The 18,375-nt window shown below is 49.3% G+C and overlaps 5 protein-coding genes across 5 annotated transcripts; 2 read left to right on the forward strand and 3 right to left on the reverse strand.

The window, feature by feature from the left end:
- Positions 1 to 936: 936 nt before the first annotated feature.
- On the reverse strand, positions 937 to 9,241 carry BDQ94DRAFT_157039 (uncharacterized protein; the record flags this gene model as incomplete). The annotated part of the gene is made up of 9 exons (XM_026768689.1): positions 937 to 1,806; positions 1,864 to 2,184; positions 2,252 to 7,344; positions 7,441 to 7,711; positions 7,782 to 7,938; positions 7,999 to 8,432; positions 8,490 to 8,758; positions 8,819 to 8,963; positions 9,029 to 9,241. 9 exons carry the CDS (start codon positions 9,239 to 9,241, stop codon positions 937 to 939), a joined length of 7,773 nt encoding a protein of 2,590 aa, XP_026630505.1.
- Positions 9,242 to 9,519: 278 nt separating this feature from the next.
- Positions 9,520 to 10,471, reverse strand: BDQ94DRAFT_182810 (serine hydrolase FSH; the record flags this gene model as incomplete). Its single annotated transcript, XM_026774245.1, has 3 exons — positions 9,520 to 10,094; positions 10,148 to 10,259; positions 10,430 to 10,471. The coding sequence occupies 3 exons, from the start codon at positions 10,469 to 10,471 to the stop codon at positions 9,607 to 9,609; spliced, it is 642 nt and encodes a 213-aa protein (XP_026630506.1). The 3' UTR covers positions 9,520 to 9,606.
- A 961-nt stretch (positions 10,472 to 11,432) lies between these two features.
- On the forward strand, positions 11,433 to 13,110 carry BDQ94DRAFT_166678 (uncharacterized protein; the record flags this gene model as incomplete). Its single annotated transcript, XM_026770603.1, has 5 exons — positions 11,433 to 11,457; positions 11,523 to 11,839; positions 11,961 to 12,451; positions 12,515 to 12,588; positions 12,653 to 13,110. The coding sequence occupies 5 exons, from the start codon at positions 11,433 to 11,435 to the stop codon at positions 13,108 to 13,110; spliced, it is 1,365 nt and encodes a 454-aa protein (XP_026630507.1).
- A 281-nt stretch (positions 13,111 to 13,391) lies between these two features.
- BDQ94DRAFT_166679 (carboxymuconolactone decarboxylase family protein) lies at positions 13,392 to 14,122 on the reverse strand (the record flags this gene model as incomplete). The annotated part of the gene is made up of 2 exons (XM_026770604.1): positions 13,392 to 13,821; positions 13,971 to 14,122. The coding sequence occupies 2 exons, from the start codon at positions 14,120 to 14,122 to the stop codon at positions 13,392 to 13,394; spliced, it is 582 nt and encodes a 193-aa protein (XP_026630508.1).
- Positions 14,123 to 16,006: 1,884 nt separating this feature from the next.
- Positions 16,007 to 17,836, forward strand: BDQ94DRAFT_182814 (uncharacterized protein). Its single transcript, XM_026774246.1, has 2 exons — positions 16,007 to 16,225; positions 16,264 to 17,836. Exons 1-2 carry the CDS (start codon positions 16,190 to 16,192, stop codon positions 17,620 to 17,622), a joined length of 1,395 nt encoding a protein of 464 aa, XP_026630509.1. The 5' UTR covers positions 16,007 to 16,189; the 3' UTR covers positions 17,623 to 17,836.
- The last annotated feature ends 539 nt before the right edge of the window (positions 17,837 to 18,375 follow it).

The following is an 18,375-nucleotide window of genomic DNA, read 5'->3' on the forward strand; positions in this document are numbered from 1 at the left end:
AATAGGGCTCGGACATTAACAGATCCTAACATCCGGGGGACTCCACTTCCGCGGTAACTTGCCCAATCGGTCATGTACCACAGCATACACATGCTGTCCTTGGGCGAAAGTATGGGGTTATAAGTCAGTTTCACCGTCAGTACGATTATATCCACGTGCGCGCTTTCTTGGAACGCGTCAGAAGCTCACTCGTGTGAACCAAGAACTATGTCATTGTCCACATTCTCCATGTCAACGGTCAGTGGGTAGAAGCTGCTCCAGGAAAGCGCTCAACGTAACAGGTACATGGAATCCCAATGTAACTACTAGCATTTGGTCCAGTTGTTAACCAAATGATGCGTTGTTGCTACCAGATCCCGAGAACCGTGAATTTGTCGGATTATATCCCGTAGTCAGCCGCTATTGATGCTGAGCAAGCAATTCAGTCTGCAGCTGCAGCGCTGGCGCTCCCGGACCGGTCGTAACCGTAGTCGGATCCTTCGTCTATGGTATGAATTGGTTCTTGAAAACAAAGAACATTTTAACCCGTCTCCTCACTCTGGAGAACGACAAGGTTAAGCCGGCTGCCACTGGGGTAGTGCTCTTTGCAGCAGGTTTCCTCGACTGGTCTGCTGGAGAAGCAACCCGAATTTACGGAGATGCTATCCCATACAGCCAGCCCGGTTTCGGATTCCTGTTCTGAAAGAGCCAATTGGTGTCTCTGGGCTAAGCTACCTCTTATCTTGTGTATTCTTGGGCAAGAAGGGATTATCCATACTACTAGAACATGCAGTGCGAGTGAGCCGTTGTGTATCATGGATTGATATTTTTTCCTAATATAAATAAATAACCTTCGTGTACATGATATAGACCCATTCGCCTCAAAACACGCTGCAAAATCCCATAAAGAAATCCCAATAACAAGTCACCGGCATCTCAATGTAAATTGGCTATCCGCTAATTCTGTGACTGAAACTGATGAACAATGGTAGCAGCCGCGCCTTCAAAAGTGATACCCCCCAAAATCATAAAAACAGGCACATCAACGCTAAATGTCTTGCCAATCCAGTTACGCACCTCAATGGCAGACAGCGAGTCGAGACCATACGAATGCATGGGCCGATGTAAATCCAGTTGGCCCTCTGGCACGCCCAACAGCGCCGTGATACGGGCAGCGAGTGCTTCGCTGACAAGCTCAGTGCGCTCATTGACTGACGTGGCGGCCTCCAATTTAGCAACAACATCCTTGGCTTGTCTCCCAGGCCTTGGACCGTGCACATTGTCCACATCCCCAGCCTCGCCAGCCAGCAATGGAATATGATGCATGTGCTGCCAGAACGGCTGGCTCAACACAAACGAGACTTCTTCAAGGTGGCACCAGTGAGATGGTGGACGAAGGCCGACAATTGGATGGCAGGTGCTTGGGTGCGTGGCCAATTTGTTGGATGGATCACAGAAGATTTCGAGTAGAGCAACAATGTCGCGGATATACGTAGGCGTGTATTTAGCCGTTTCGTGGATTTGTCGTCGTCCGGTTGCGTACTCGGCATTGGTGACTAGGTAGCCTGCGTCGGGTACAGCGCCGAGGTTGAAGGAGATGGCTCGCTGGCCTTGGGACACTCGATAGCGCGCCAGAGCATCTTGGTAAGTGTTTCCGGCATTGTATGGTGCTAGAGAGCCGGTACCCAAAGTGCCCATGACGGATGATAGCATGATGAAGAAGTCCATATTCGATGGAAGCATGGCGTGTAGGTTCCAGGATCCTTGTACCTTTGGCTGCAAGGTACCTTTCCAACTAGAGAGTGATAGTTCGGAGAATATGCCCTCCTAATAACCTTGTCAGTAATTTCCCTTAGCGTACAGTGGTTCATTGATCGATCTTACCTCCATGACCATGGCGGCTTGAATACATCCCTTGACTGGTGGCATAGTTGTTGAGTACTTGTCGAGTAGCGCTCGCAATGCACTGGGATTCGTGACGTCGCACGCTGGCATTTCACATCGGACACCGCGATCTTGGAATTCCAATGCCAAAGACTGCGCCTCGTGTGTCTTGGGACCGGATCTTGATAGAAGAACAAGATATTTAGCGCCATTATGAGCCAGCCATCTTGCTATGGATCGGCCGACGCCTCCAAGACCTCCTGAGATAATGTACGTCGCATTCGAGTCAATATAGTCTATCTTCTTGCGCATAGAGCGAACCTGAAAGAGCTATTAGTATATGTATATTCTAACATGCAAGATATGCGTGAAATGAGTCTGTACTCACGTTGACCGTATCCGATTCTGTCAGTTGCACTACAGCAGCATCCGAGCTAGTAGACTGCTTCAAAAACGCCATTATCTCGTCCAGTCGCGAGATCGAAAACCTAGGTACCTGGGCTAGTGAATCTAGAAGCAACTGCAAGATGGGTGTAGAAACAGCATATTCCAGAGACTCTTGCGACACCTGAAGCTCGTCGCTAGCCACGAAAGACACGTGAAGAGAAGACGAGCCAAAGCGAAATGCTGACTGGGATGCGTCATCGGAAACGAGCACCACTCGCCCATTCTTTTGCATCATGCCTCTGAAAGTCTGCTCTCCCAGTCCCTTTGCGACTGAGGTGGTGGCGAATACAATATCAAATTTGGGCTGAAGCTCTGACCATGTCGAAGAAAAGGCGGATCCCATAGCAGATGTCGGTATGATGTGTTTTTCGGGGATATTGAATTTTTTAGAAGCCCGCTGACAATCTTCAATACTGTCTGCTGTCAACCATATCTCCGCAACACCCTCATTTAAAAGCAAGCCTACTGCGGCTTCTCCTAAAACGCTGCAACCATCCATGACCAAAACACAATCGCGGTTTCGTACCCGACCTATATCCGACAGAGCATGATGAGCTGTCAAGACAGGAGGAATAGCCCAGCACGCGTCTTCAAAGGATAAATAATCTGGTAGCTTAACAGCGGATGAGGGCTGAACGGCAGCAACGGAGCGGAAACAGTTCTTGTGTACAGCAAAAACCCTATCCCCTTGTGCAAAAGAGGATCCAGATAGTGTTTCTGTTACGATTCCACTGCAGAAGTTGCCAAGCTGAGTGCCCTTTGGAGCCAACCCTCGGGCGGCTAATTGGTCTTGATATTGAAGCGAGATAGCTCTGACGTTAATTGGCAACGCATCGTCAATAATTGGAGCCGGGACCTCGACCAGGTACGGAATGCCGTTATTATCTTCAGGGCAAGCCGCTGATAGCTCAAAGCTTGCATCGATGGCATTGGCAGAGGTCATTTGCCAGGGCAAAATGTTGGATTCCATATTGGATTTCAGGTATCTCGCCTCGACAAGACGGCGAGTATGTAAGCAGCCATCTACCTCAATGTACTCTTGTTCGTATTCCTGAGATGGCTTCCGAGACAGCATCTCCCGTACAATCTGCTTGAGATGTTGTATGTGGCCTGAGGTGCCGTTGCGATTCATATCGAGGGCAACAGAGACCAGATGTAGACTATAGTTCTCGGCTCGCAACGTTCTTGAAAGACCATCAATTAGCCCATATTCTGGTGCTGCCGACTCTCCTCCTCCTGCCGAGACCCATAGCATTCCAGGCCATGCCTGAGCAAGGAGTTTTAAAACCTCCCAATCTTGCTCAGTCATTGAGCTGAGAAATGGTGCACCGTAGTCAACCAAAGCAATGCAAAGACTGTTTGAGGTGACGGCGAGACTTGTCGATGCCGCAAGCATGTTCGCGTCCACGATTTCAAGGGGATCAGCAAACATGTCTTGTAAGGATGCAACTAGAGACGCGGCAAGAAATTGCTGTTGAGGGAAATTGTTCAGCTTGACGATGGTACCGCTATGATACGTTGGTGATGCAAGAGTTCGCGGAACGGACGAAGGCACGTCCACAGCGGTAGAGATGACACAACCAAGCTGATGAGCTGGACCGTCAAAATCCTTGAATACCATATCGACGCCTGAAAAGCCACAGTTTTGCAGAATCCTGCCCCAGCCTTCCGCGCTCCACAGCGGTGACAGCGGACGGTCAGCTTCTGGTCCAACCCACCACCCAGGGAAAAGTCCAAAGATGAACCCAAGCGCCCAACCATCGGGCTGAAGGAACTCTGTCAGAATCAACTTGCCGCCAGTTTTCATTGACTTTCTGACGTTACGGAACGTATTTTCCAGGTCGGCGGTAATGTGAAGCACGGCGTTTGCAACGACAACATCATATGTCCCGTCAGAAACTCCCTGTTCGGAGAAGTTCTTCTCGATGTCAAGGGTTTGGAAAGACATTTGAGATTCATGATCGGAGAACTCGTCCCGCGCCTTTTCCAAAAATGTCGCCGACACGTCTGTGAAGCAGTACTGTTCGCATCGAAGGGACCCAGGTGAATTGGATGATTCTGACACGCCAGAAGGGCCATTCATAGAAAGTGCGTTAATCAGATGGCGAGTTGCAGCTGCAGTGCCTCCACCTACTTCCAAGAATTTCATGCCGCCGTTCTGGTGGGCGAGCAGATCGACAAACGTTGTTGCTTGCTTCATGCATCTGTAGGTCATCAACTCGTCGTAGTACTCTCCGAGAAGCCCGGTCTGCATGAGAAGGTCTAGGGGCGTTACACTGCCCCTGAAGAACTCAACAAGATGCAAAGCCACTTCGGCATAGAGACGTCCCACCCTGTTCGCAGACTTAACCCGATCACAGACCGTGTCAATGCTCTCAGTGAGCGCAGGCGATGCATTGAGGCGACCCTCTGTAACATGGTAATTTGCCCAATGCCAGTAGCGCCGCTTCCAGTCACCCTTACCAGAGTCTGCCGTAATGACGCTAGGATCATCAGATGCTAGAAGCGCGTGTACAGAGTGGTTGATAAGTAAGGTCACATCTTCGTAAAATGCTGTCAGATCTCCAGGTTCTGGGTGAACCTTGTGCAGATACTCGGAAAGCTGACAGTTGTCAAGCTTGTCTATAGCCAGCTTTTGCTCAACATTCATACAGAACTGCTTCGGGTCTGCCACATAATCAAGCGAAGAAGGTGTTGAGGTAATGTTGGCCAGTTCAAAGTCTTGAAACCATACTCGTAAATTGTTGGCTCTGTCAGCAGACACCGAGCCTCCCGCGACGATAAATCCACGGCCAGTCACCGATGTAACTTTTGACAGGCAAGTTAGACGGTTGGCCTCCGGGGAGCTCAGCCCTGATGCAGACAACCAGAGACAACCAATGCGCGACGGCACGCTGGTTGCCATGGATGAACGACCGCCCGACGTCAAAGCTGTGAAGGCAAGATGAAAAATTGCGTCAAGAGATGCGGGATGAACAACATGCTCTTGATTAGGCGAGTTGTACAGACTAGTCGTGGCCGTAGCATGCTTCAGAGTAGAGTGAATACGCTGTTCATCGCATCGGGCGAAGATAGGACCATACTCATACCCGGTTTCTTTGAGATATTCGTACATTTGCTTGGCTGAAATCTGTTGGCTGCATGCGCTGGCGTGGTCGAGAAGAGTCTTGGCCATGTTCCTCTGCTGTCGCGCTTCATGATCGGATAGCCATCCCTCTTCCTTCCCTCGATGGTGGATGGTGATGTGCCCTTGACAGTTTTCAGACCAGTCGTCATTGCCAAAAGTGCGAATAATGAATGAGAATTTGGATGCTGAAGAACGGTCTTGCGTTAGCTCCTCGCGAAGAGAAACTTGAGCCTCTGGTCCGTCGTTGGAGGCCGTGAAGTTGATTGGAGTCTTGAAATGAACATCTTCAAAAGTGAATCCATTCACGGTATACCCTTCTTCCTCACACAGTTCCTTACCTGCTTCTATGGCCATGACAAGCATTCCTGTTGCAGGATACAACGTCATACCATTAACGATATGATGTTCAACCCAGGGCATATCCGACAAGTCCATCTTCCAATTCCAACGAGCATCTGAGCGATTCCAATCATTTGATCTGGTTCCATGAAAATCAGATGGTCGCTTAGATCTCTGCTTGTAGCTGCGACTTAGGCGACTATCGTGCCAGTATCGCTGTGAATGGTCAAAAGGATACTCTGGAAGAGTTGTCAACATACTTCGACTCATCACGCTGCCTGACGGCTCGTTGATGGCTCTGAATTGGAGATTCACTCCTTCGCAGTGCAACTGGCCAAGGGTGCTCAGAAGTGTGTCCACGGCGCTCTTTTTTCTGTAAAGTACGGCATTGTATCCAAGCTGTCCGCGAGAGCCGGTCTCCAGGATGTCCCGTAGCGAGGACTTCAAGGTAGCATGGGGACCGATTTCGAGCAGTCGGTCTACTGCTGGGACCAACAGATGACTTTGGTCCAGCTTCTTCGTCACATCTTTGGCACCTTGGCGGCACATGACCGACACAGCTTGAGAGAACTGCACTGGCGATACCATGTTGGATGCCCAGTATGACGCTTCTGCCACGGAAGCGTCGCTAACGACTTTGCCAGTCACGCTGGATACCATGGGAATTTCAGATGAGAACGGCACCATGTCGTTGGCATCCGCATAGGCATTGATCATGGACACATAATCAACTGCAATGCTATCCATATGTCTCGAATGATACGCAACTTTGACGCGAAGCTTGCGGGCGAAAATCTTCTGTTCCTCCAGAACACCCTGAAGATAGTCAATGGCAGCATCGTCTCCGGAAAGAGTAATGCTTTGAGGGCTGTTTATACAAGCAATAGAGACGCTTGAAGCGACGTGGCCATGAGCAGAGAGTAGCTCTTTTCCGGAGGCCTCAGATAATCCCACGGCCATCATAGCACCAGAGACGCGCTCCCCGGAATCGGCCAAATGTCCATCACGGTCCAGTTTGGCCGAACAAACCCCTCTAAAGTACGCCAATCTCCAGGCTAACTCTAGTGAAATGTGGCCGCTGGCGTATGCTGCAGCGATCTCACCGGACGAGTGTCCAACAGCAGCAGCGGGCCTGACCCCAAATCGCCGAAGCAAGTTGACTAAAGCAACTTGCAAAATAGTGCACAACGACTGGCTGAGCTCCGGATTTTCAATGTCATTGGACGGGTCTGGGTACACGATGTGGTTAACAACAGACCAGGCGCATCCTAGGCTTCGCAGATATGCGTCAGCCTGCACCAACTCTGTTCTGAAACTCCCATAGCAAGCTAACTCTCGGCCCATGCCTTGCCACTGTGCTCCTTGTCCGCTGAAGACAAAGCCGATTCGTGGTGGCGAGTTTGCCTGCGCAGAAACCGGTGTTGACATGAACGAGGAGATGTTTTCGAAATCTTCAATCGTGTTCATCAAAGCAAATGACCTCCATTGTAGATGACTTCGATGTGTATCTAATGTGTAGGCCACGTTGGCCATCAGATTTGTAATATCATTCGTAGCATCGATAGACTCTTTCCCACCCTGCTGCCGTAGTTGCTGGTATTTCTGTAACAGTTGCTTGATAGCAGAATATCCAGTACTGTACTGCTTAATGATTCTGCCAATACCATCCTTGTCTGATGCAGACCACACAAAGAGTCTTCGTACGTTTTCTTGTCGTGGCGGCGTCAGTGCAGGACTCAATGGCATCGTGTCGGACTGTTCCCGAAGCTGAGGTGGGCGCTTCGCCGTATTATGTTTGCCGTTGAGGCCACGAATCCGAAGATAATTATAGGCGTCGTCAATAACGATATGCGCATTGGCACCTCCGTATCCAAACGAATTGACAGAGGCTCTGCGGAGACCATTTGCTGGCCAAGGACGTGCCTTTTGTGGAAACTGAGAGAAAGGGACTTACGTGAGCCAGAAGTACATTTGCAAAGATGGCAACTTCTAGGGCAAGACTTACGGAAATATTCAGAAACTCAACGTCAATTTTGGGGTTGACTTTCTCAAAGTTAGCATTGGGAGGGATAATCCCCTTTTCCAAGACGAGAACAGCCTTGATCAAGCCAGCCAGTCCACTGGCGCCTTCCAAATGACCAACATTCGACTTGATGGCACCGCTAGATAATTTGTCAGTCAACGATATTACAGAGGATGTAGTGATGAGCAGAGGTGCCTACACATAAATAGGGTCGTCATTGGATCGATGGTGCATGAAAGCCATGCCAATTGCTTGAGCCTCGCGAGGGTCACCAGCAGGCGTTCCAGTTCCATGAGCCTCAAAGAATCTTGTGTGCTCCATTGAAAGACGAGCCTGCTCATATGTTCTCTTGATGAGCTCTTCTTGAGCCTTGCGGTTTGGTTGTGTGATGCCAGGAGTGCGACCGTCTTCATTGCAAGCTGTCGCGCGAATGACAGCGCGGATAGTGTTACCGTCTCTAACGGCATCTGATACTCGCTTGAGAACAGTAACAGCGAGACCCTCGCCTCTAGCATATCCATTTGCTCTCTCATCGAAGGAATAGCAGCAGCTGTCTGGTGAAAGGAACTTGACATTGGACATCCAAACGTAGGGCTCAGGCGCACTCGCCATATTGGAGCCAGCAACCAATGCCTGCGGATAATTAGTCATGATTTCATGGAACGATGAGGCATGAAGTCTCGGACGCACCATGGAGCAATTGCCGTTTCTCAGTGCGGCGCACGCTGTGTCCAAGGCCATGGCGGAACTAGAACATGCAGAATCGACGGCCATGCTAGGCCCGCGAAAGTTGAAGAACCAGCTGATTCTATTGGCAAGCATGCTGAGACCAAATCCTAGTGCTGCATAGGGAGGAGGAACCTCGGCGCTGCGAACAAGTTGCAACATGTAGTCCATTCCAAAAGAGCCGCAGTAAACGGCTGTCGGCGAGCCGTTGACATGTTCCATCGGGATACCAGCTGTGAATGTATACGTAAGCGGTCTCATCGTTGCACTGGTGGGATCTGAGGCTTTCTTACCATTTTCCAGCGCGTGGTAGGAGGCTTCTAGTAACAGTCTTTGCATGGGATCCATAGACGCTGCCTCAGTGGGCGCAATCGAGAAGAAGCCGGCATCGAATTCGGCAAGATCGCCTTTGATAAAATGACCGCCTTTTAGGGGCATCTACAACAGTTAGTGCCACTGTGCAAATGCGCATTGTTAGGATTCGAGTCAGGGTAAAACTTTACAGTGTTTGGCCGCGATCGTTGATCGTAGAAACCATCGACATTGACACGATCAGCTGGAAACTCGGTCATCGCACAGCGTCGTTGCAGCATCATATCCCATAGGGTTTCTGGAGTAGTTGCATCCTGTGGAAACTTTAACGAGAAGCCACAAATAGCAATGTCATTGCTGTCAATGCCGTCCAGCTCCGACAAGGTAGTAGTAGGGTTCTCCATTTTGCCCAACGATTATGAAATATTACAAGCGCGACGGCTCTGAAAATATATGTACAGAAGAAGAAAGAAAATAGCAATGGAATTGTGAATCGCCTCAGTCGGCGATATCCCGCGGTTGTACCCCAAGTCTGTAGCCCGCAGGCAGGGCACAAGTAATATACGCCAGGTGCCAAACGAAAGCGGTGGATAGTGACCGCATGTGCTATAGTAGAAGGTTGGCAGCAAGGTGAAATGGAAGAGGCGCGGAGATTGACAAAGGTAATACAGATAGTGCAAAAGCTCATTAACATAACATCTGTGCAAGTAGCTAAATACATTGGGAGCCTCCATAATACGTAGTTGGCTGTCAGCCCAAGGCGTCCATGTCAGGACGAGGCGCGGCCAATCGCACGTCGCATCATATGAACGGCCTCGGTCAGCTTGGATTGTCGAGGAAACTCGTGACCACCTTCATGAACGGACACAAAGGCTTGCGACGGATCGCATAAGCTAGCCATATTAGCCCCACCGGTCGGAGCAATCAAATCATTCTGGCCCCAGATATGCGCGGTGGGCAGTTTAAGACACCCTGGGGTGGGAGCAAGGCTGAGCTGAGCGAGTTCGGCGCCGCTGGAGGCAGTGGAAAAGAAGACGGCAAAGCGGAACGGCAGCGGTTTCCCTTGTTGCCAAAGCTGTAAGAGGTACAGGCCAACCAGAACGGCCCCCGCCGAGAATGCCACCACACCGTCGAAGGGCCCCTGGTCGTCGACGTAGCTGCTTAACTGGTCCAGGGCCACAAGGAGCGTGGCGGGGTCATCCGGATTGTAGAATGCGTAGAAAGCTTGATCGGCAGGCGTTGCCAGGCTTTCTATTCCTGTATAGCAGTTAGCGAAGCAGTTAATATCTCTTTTTCATTATGAGCCGTACCTTCAGCCATGGGAGCCTGCAGAGTGCCTTCGACAAACTCAAATTCATGGTCATCTTCTAGCTCGTGGATGAGTGGGGCTGTGGTGGGTGCTAGTTTAGCGTACTGGAGTTGCTGAGAAGAACGGGGGGGCGAGAGTCAACCTTACCGGTCTGCAGCTTCATTATCTGTGATGCAACGTAGTGTTAGGCCGGATCTGTTTCTGCTTAAACGTAAAGGGCTAGGCCTGCGGAACGCAAGCTCGCCCGCCGAAAGTCCAGAGGAACAATAAAGAACTAACTTACAGCACTGTTGGTGCCATTACCATGAAGGCAAATGATCCGCATTGCGCGGGTTTCAGTGATGCAAGTGGACGTAAGTTAGTGTTGAGAGTTGGGAGACCGACGCCACGCTTTGTGCCAAGTGTCACTTGGAAAGGTAATTACTGTGCAGCAAGGTATAGCATTTTATAAACGATCATACGCAACATATATTCCGGTTTAGCTCGGTGCTTTTATCAACACATCCACTCTGCGCGCTAACGTATTTCACGAGTGAGTGTGACACTTCCGTTAGCGCGCCTTATATGTAACTGAAAATTCAAGTATATGAATGAGACCTATAAATCGGAAGATATATCTTCTCTAGATTTAATAGCACCTATAGTGAGACTATACGTACAATCCTCATTACGATATTTTTATTACATTCAGAGATATACTAGAGTTAGATGTCCTGATCTACTTAATAAGTCGTCCTTATATAGGAATGTAATTATCTGATCAATACAGGCTCTTATATTTAGCCAGCGGCCAGGAACTGGGAAAAGGTGTCAGACTCGCTTGTGAAATTAGTAGTTAGTTAACTACGTGCCGCGTCGTTGAAACATCAGGTAGTAGAACGTTCTCCGGGCCAAGAAGTCCTTACACATCAATATAAACTTAATTATCTTCCTAGACAAGCTAGCAGGGATATCGATCCTAGCGTTTCAGGCGGCACGTACTAACAAAACACCGCGGGGAACCGTAGTATTGTTAGTACAGTAATACATCGCTATCATGGGCGGATCAACAAGGCTGGCCAGCGGCATGATTGGCCCCGTGCGTCCGTGTCTTTGCTGATCCTTTTGGGGGCCGGACCGTAAGCCTGCAGACAAACACAGCCTTTCAGGGTATCCCGCCCCCTCCTTGTCATCAGAATGTTGCTGTGTTCATTCACCAGCAATGCAGGAATGCAACTCGCCTCCGCTCACTCTTACCCTACGAAAATTAGTAGCGTCTCCAAGGCTCCTTTTTGAGGGGAACAACCATGACCACCTGCCCGCCGCTGGCGGGTAATCTGCCTCTCAACCCCACCTATCTCAATGAGGGCAAATCTCACATTGAACCGCTGCCTAAGGGTTGAAGGTCATAGGTGACCAACACCCCAAATTTGACTCACTATTAAGCGAATATTGGTCGCCTAAAGTACCTCGTTACGATCTCTACCCGTACTGTCTACACATGTCGCAACAACCCGCTATCTTACCGCGTTCTGCGGCGCACGATAACAGTCCCGGAAGTATCAGGGGTTTCTTCATTTTCATCACTATCATTACTATCCTCTCTATTTCGCTTCGTTTCTGGTCACGATGCATCCGCAGCAACGCAGGACTCGGTGCTGGGAGACATACTCAGCGTCTGTGGTGGGATGATTGGGCCGCTTTAGCAGCCGTGGTAAGTGACTTTGTGATGGTTCTTTCAAAAGCCCAAAAGCCCAAAGGGGTGAGATGAGGAAGAAGAGCTAAATAACATGTACTACGAGCTATGCAAAATGCTAACTTCATTTCCATGGCAGCCCTGGATCCTCGGCCTCTGCGGAGTGGCATTTGCTATGGGCTTCTATGGCCTCGGCCACCACGCTCAGTTTGTCGATTCAAAGGATCTAGCCATCTTCCTTAGATTATTGTATGCAGTATACTACGTCTACGATATCGGCCTCTTTTTCACCAAGCTCTCTGCCATTCTGTTTCTCTCGCGCATCTTTCCCTGGCACGCAAACTCCAAGTGGTTCAACTACACCATTGTGGCTACCCACTGCCTCAACTGTGCATGGTTGGTCGGAATCATCTTTGGTACCATATTTATGTGCAATCCCGTGCAGAAGGGCTGGAATCCCACATTACCTGGACACTGCGGTACCACCAGCGCCCTTTGGCTTGGAAGCGCAATACCCAGTGTCATCATTGACCTCATCATCCTGCTGCTGCCCGTGCCAAAAATCTGGTCCCTGCAAATGACCACCACGCGCAAGCTGGGCATCATTGGAGTCTTTGTTATTGGTTACAGGTAAATTGTTGGACTGTGGCAGTAATTATCGCGTCATGACATTAACTAAAAACAAACAAACAGTGTCATTGTCGTTTCTCTTGGCCGACTCACAACAGTTCTGCTGACTGGTAGTTCCTTGAACTCGGATATTACCTGTACGTCAGAAGTCTCCGATACCCAATACCCCTGTCCTGTACCTAATATGTTCATTCTTTATAGACACGGTTGTTCATCTAGCCTACTGGGTTGGTGCCGAGGCGCCCATCACCATGCTGTGTATTTGCCTGCCGCCCATGACTACTCTGGGCCGGTATCTAGCCAACAACTACTTTTCCAAGATATCCAGCAGAGTTCAGTCTCTGTTTAGCACCATTAAGGGCAGCAGAGGCACTGTGGCATCACGGAGTTACTCCGCACCGGATTCGCAATCCCAAAGTATTGCGATGCACAGGAGCTCCATGAAAAAGAGCGTTGACAATGACGGCCACAGCCTGGAGTCACAGGAGAGCTCTGCGCATTTATTTCCCCACGAAGACGCCAATTACTATGCTGGCGCTAGAGCCAATATTTCTTACCCTCGCTCGGGTACTCATGGTACAAGCCCGCTTCCGAACTCTGGCGATACTGGAATTCGTGTAGACAGCATCGTGACTGTCACGCAACGTGTGAGGAAATAATTGACTTTGGAGACTGTAGTCATTGTCCTTATGTAAATGTATAATATTTTCGTTACCTTCTCATTTCTTCCTCCGTATGACCGTAATCGCATTGATCCCTTGATGGCTTAGGAGTTTATATAATGGTGTCAAAATCTTGTTATACCACTGCGCCCAGCAAACCTGCCTTGCACTGTGTGCTTATCTACATTGAAGTTCTCTCATGGATTCTACATTTTAAGGATGTTTATCAAATAATAATATCTTCAAGCTCCCCCTTGATTGCAAATAAACTACCATTACTATTCGTCCTTGTTGATCCATCGCTTGGTGTCGCCATTGATCTGATCCAGCAGCGAAACCCATCTATAACCAGCAACCGTGTGTGCAATGCCAACAAGTTCAGACTTTCCCATAACGGACACAGCTTCTTTCCATGTAGCATCATCGAGTGGCGTCTTAAGGTCGGTTAAAATGCGACCGAGGCGATACGCCATGGCCTCTTCGGCGGACAGATCCGCGGGGACTTTTCCGGCCAAGGCGTCCTCAAACTGCTCAGGAGAAAGGCCGCATTTCGAGCCGATCTTGCGATGGCAGTAGTCGACATAGGGCACATCCAGCACCGAGGAGAGGCCAAGGATAGCCAGCTCTCTATTGCGAGGCTTGACGGTGCCGGGCGCATACAGTGTCTTCGCCATTTCGAAGAATTGGCCGACGAAGGCCGGGTTGTAGCTGTATTGAATGGTTAGCTTCGGTGAAATTTAGATCAAGGAACGTGTATTAGTTTGCTCAGCGCCAGCCCAGGCAACTTGGCAAATAGGGCTTAGCGAGCTCTCTCATGCCGCAATAATTTCCTATCAGTGGAAAGCAGGCTTCCATACCTCAGCGATGCGTAGCATCCAAGTAAAGAGCTGCCGTCTTCTTCAACCCACTGGAAAGGGATGTCATTTTGGTGCATCACTGTCAACGCATCGTGGATGGTTTTTTTGGAAGCAGCGTGCTCCTTCTCGTCGTATGGAAAGCGATGGGTCATGGTGAATGCGCGGTGATCCTGTCTCTGTCTCTTTTGTTTGTGATGTATAAAGGTCAACTGTACCAAGGAAAAAGACGGATGTCTATACACGGCGCAAGGCTTACACCTGCTGCTTTCGCAAAGCCTACCTCGGCTGACTGACTCGATGTGCTGCGGAATGTGTACTGCTGCCTGGCTAACTGCTACTCTGTTTCTGGGGGGACAAATGCACCGGTAGCGGTTAGTTTGGGGGCGAGAATAGATGAGTATGATCATTCTTTGCGATATACCTAGCCAAGGCTCTCAGAGGCTCTGAGGTGATCTCGGGGCGCCTAATCCCTCGATTGCACGCTGTCAACCTTGTAACGAACTACATTAGTCTCCTTCCTTTTCAGGTAAAGATGTTCACATCTCCACCTGTTTTGTATTTGAAAAATAACATCAGAATTCCTTAATCGATATGCTATATTAGACCTCTAATAGGTATATCCTCTACTACCAGTGAGACAGAGACACATGCAGCTATCTAATTCTTTGATTAACAGCTTTTCATCTTGCTTGTGCCTGCATAAATACATGGGAATTCAGTCTCTATACAATGATGGGAAAGCACATGAAATAGGATTGTATAGGTAATATCATTTCCATGCTTCTAATAGTCCATCGCCCTGTTCTTTACATAACTATTGAATAGGCACGCGAGACGCTGACATAGCAGGTAGAAGAGACAGATAGGAGGCTTATATAAAAATTTAACTGAATGTTTATTGTACAAAACAAGTGGGGTGGTATATTACCGCTATATTAGCGTCTGGGCTCAATCTAGCATTTTGTACGGTTGACAGGGTGCAATCGAGGGGTTGGATCAGGCGGATCTTGGGGGCGGACCCTGACCCGTGACGGGTCAAATGGCCGAGAGTGTAAAAGTACCCGCGGAGTTATAGTGATTGTCAACTGTCAAAAGAAAAAAACAAAGAACCAAAAAGCAAAATAAAGCAATACAGTAGGAGTACGGAATATTTCAAACAGGAGGATCAATTAACTCATGGCATCTCTTGAATAGATACAATACTTCTATCTTACTATACTTTCGCCTTGTCTGTGCTCGAGATCAATATCAATCACTTCCACCTATCTAATAATAAGACTGACTCAATTCTTATCATCAGCTCATTTACAAAGTACGTATTCATGCATCCACCCTTGCATGCCCGCAGGCAAACAAATTAAGCGAGCCGGCTGAGGGGAGTAAGAGGCTCGGCATATCAATCCGTCCACAGTCCAAACATGATGACTCCGGCAAACCTCCGAGAAGTCTGCAGGGGTCGAGAGGCTGCCATGATTGGCGGGGGGCCTTACAGTGTATGAGAAGCTGAAATCACCCCTCATTAGCCATATTCCGACGGTGTATGTCGGACACCTGATGACTCTCAGTAGAACTAGTATACCGACCGTGGCCCCCCAGCAGGCTGACGTGGCACGGGCCGCACGAGGGGCCAACCACTGATTTCGGCGAGCGGTTTGCGAAGCCGTAATACCATACTTACCTCTTTCCTACTCTGCCCCGTGGTGAATATCACTTCCCTTTTCGAAATACTACTATCAGCGCGGTAAGGACTAGTCTATGTGGAGTATAAGCCGAAAGGTCTAATATAGCGTTATACTAAGTTACCTAATATTCACTAGACTGGACGAGCCAGCCATCGTCGGGTAGTTTACTACTCCACTTGAAGCTGGCTGTGCTTCTAGGCCCGAATTGAAGAGCTGACGCTATTAGGCAATATTTTAATATCATTTCACATGCAGTGGGGTCTGTACAAAAACAATTTGGATCCGCGATCAGTCATGTCAGCCCGGGGCCTCGTTGTTGCAAGGCAGATTTAGCAAGCTATCCGTTCATCAGCTGCTCAAACTTGCGCCGCATTCTCAGTAACTCGCCAAGCTCCCTGCAAGCTCAGAATCAGCTCTGAACACTGTCTTCCCAAGTATACCCTGCATATCAGTAGAACACCATCCATGTAAATTGACACTAGGAATAAACTCAGTCAGTAACGAGGATTAATAACCTATCATAGATTTCACCACAAAATGACATCGTCACAACCGCCTTTGAACATTGTTGTAGTAAGCTTTACCTACGCTTCCAGTTACACGGAACCAAGGCATCGTTGACAACTCATGTTTCACAGATCGGAGGCTCTCTGGCGGGACTAATGACCGCCGTGGCACTGAAGCAAAACGGGCATAATGTGACAGTCATTGAAAAGGAAGACAATGAACGCGAAAGCCACATGGCTGGCGTTTGTCTGGGACTCGATGCTGTGGAATTTCTCGAAAAATACGATCGCGTTCAGGGAGTTTTCTCTCACCAGTCGCGTCGTATTCAGGCCCTTGTGGGCGACGACAAGCTGAAGACCTTTGTCAATGGCCGTCGAGAAATCACAAATTGGGATACCATGTACTACCGGCTTCGTTCCAACTTTGATGGCTATGCAAGCGATACCTACCCTACATCCCCTTTGCCCTCTCCAGAAGATGGCCAGGGTGTGTATCTTGCTCAAACGGAGGTTCTCGATATTCAACGTGAAATACAACCTGACGACGACGATGACAGCGACGAGAAGAAGACGACAATGAGCCTCACGTTGCTGGACCGCAAATCAGGAGACAAGGCCACTATGCAGGCCGACCTGGTGATTGGTGCAGACGGCCCGGATTCTTTTGTGCGGAAGAAGTACCAAGGCCACGTTGAGCGGAAATACGTTGGCTACATTGCTTGGAGGGGCACTGTCCCGGAGAGTGAGGTGTCGGAAGAAACCCGTCACCTCTTCAGACGCAGCGTCACTGTGTATATGATGGACAAACAACACTGCATCGTGTACACCATCCCCGGCAAGAACGGATCACTGGAGCCCGGCGAAAGGTATCTCAACTTTCTCTGGTACACAAACGAGACGAAGGAATCTTTGGACGAAATCTTAAAAGACGGCCTCGACGGCCATCGCCATCACAACATTGTCCCGTCCGGTCGTGTGCGACAAGATATCTGGGCTGAACGAACAAGGCAAGCCAAGGCCCTGCCACTCAGCAAGCCAATGCTGGAGATTTTTCTGAAGATCCAGCGTCCTTTTATTCAGGTCATTACCGACTTCTGCTCACACCAGGCAGCCTTTGAAGATGGCAAGGTCCTGCTGGTTGGCGACGGACTGTCGCTGTTCCGTCCGCACACAGCCTTCAGCGGCACCCAGGCGGCGTTTCATGCCCTCCGCACGGCTGAGTTCGTCAATGGCAAGACAACCCTGCAACAGTGGGAGAGCAAGGTCCTTAGGTACTCGCGGCTGCACTACCTGCAGAGCAACTGGTATGGAGACTTTTATCAATACCCCATGTCGACGGCCCTCGTGGCTGCTGTGCGCTACTGGATTATGTGCGGCGTTGATCGCGTCTTGTCCTGGTACAACGGCGATGCTCCGCTCTTGCGCACAAGCACATTCAAGAGTGAAGCATACGACGACGAATAAAGCAGGCCGAGGAATGGCCTCATTCTATCAGGGAGGTGTCGTTCCACCCCATACTGGACGTCTATAGTAACTAGGAGGTCAAGTAGGTGGGATGAGTATCTGAACGGAAAATGTGAACTTGACACAGACATAGGCTACTAGAAAAAAGGACATTGACATAATAGCCAATAACCTTATGTTTAGTTAGCTTTATATATAACCATATATTAATCAGCAATACTTTCTACAATTCGAATTTCAGACCTGTATAAATGATTTGGATTTTTGACATTTATATTTCCCTTTTTGCCATTTATTTTCATCATTCTAACCATCTTTCTCTATACTATTATTGACCTGTTGACCTGTTCAATCTTACATCATCTGATCTGAAGCAAGCAGGGAGTTATGCACAATGTTGGACCACGCGGTGCGAGTGAGCCGCTCAGGCTGTTCGAACCTTGCGGTCGCGCAATGATGCCCGATTTTGGCGAGGTGTCTCGTTACCTCCAGGCAAGCGGCTGTAATTAAACCGAGCCACTACTACCCATGCTAGCGTCTTTATTGGGAATGTGGTCCTTTGTCTTGTCTGGGTCCTTCCCGTAAGCACTAACTGTAACGCTGGCGGTTGAGGAGGGGGGCGCGGCAAGGCTGGGGCCAGAACAACCGGGTGTGCTCAGTGCTCAGTGACTACAATTGGGGCTGCGGGCGCACCCGACTAGCGCAAGGGGGTGGGGCACATCAAGGCTGTGATCAAGAGCGCCATCCAGTCGT

This window comes from Aspergillus welwitschiae, assembly GCF_003344945.1.
Source record: "Aspergillus welwitschiae strain CBS 139.54b unplaced genomic scaffold BDQ94scaffold_4, whole genome shotgun sequence".
In the NCBI taxonomy this organism is placed as follows: Eukaryota; Fungi; Ascomycota; class Eurotiomycetes; order Eurotiales; family Aspergillaceae; genus Aspergillus; species Aspergillus welwitschiae.

Coding starts and splice junctions, on each gene's coding strand:
- BDQ94DRAFT_182814 (XM_026774246.1), top strand. CDS start 16,190: ATGACATCGTCACAACCGCCTTTGAACATTGTTGTA. Junction 16,226..16,263: donor CGCCTTTGAACATTGTTGTA/GTAAGCTTTACC, acceptor CACGGAACCAAG/GCATCGTTGACAACTCATGT.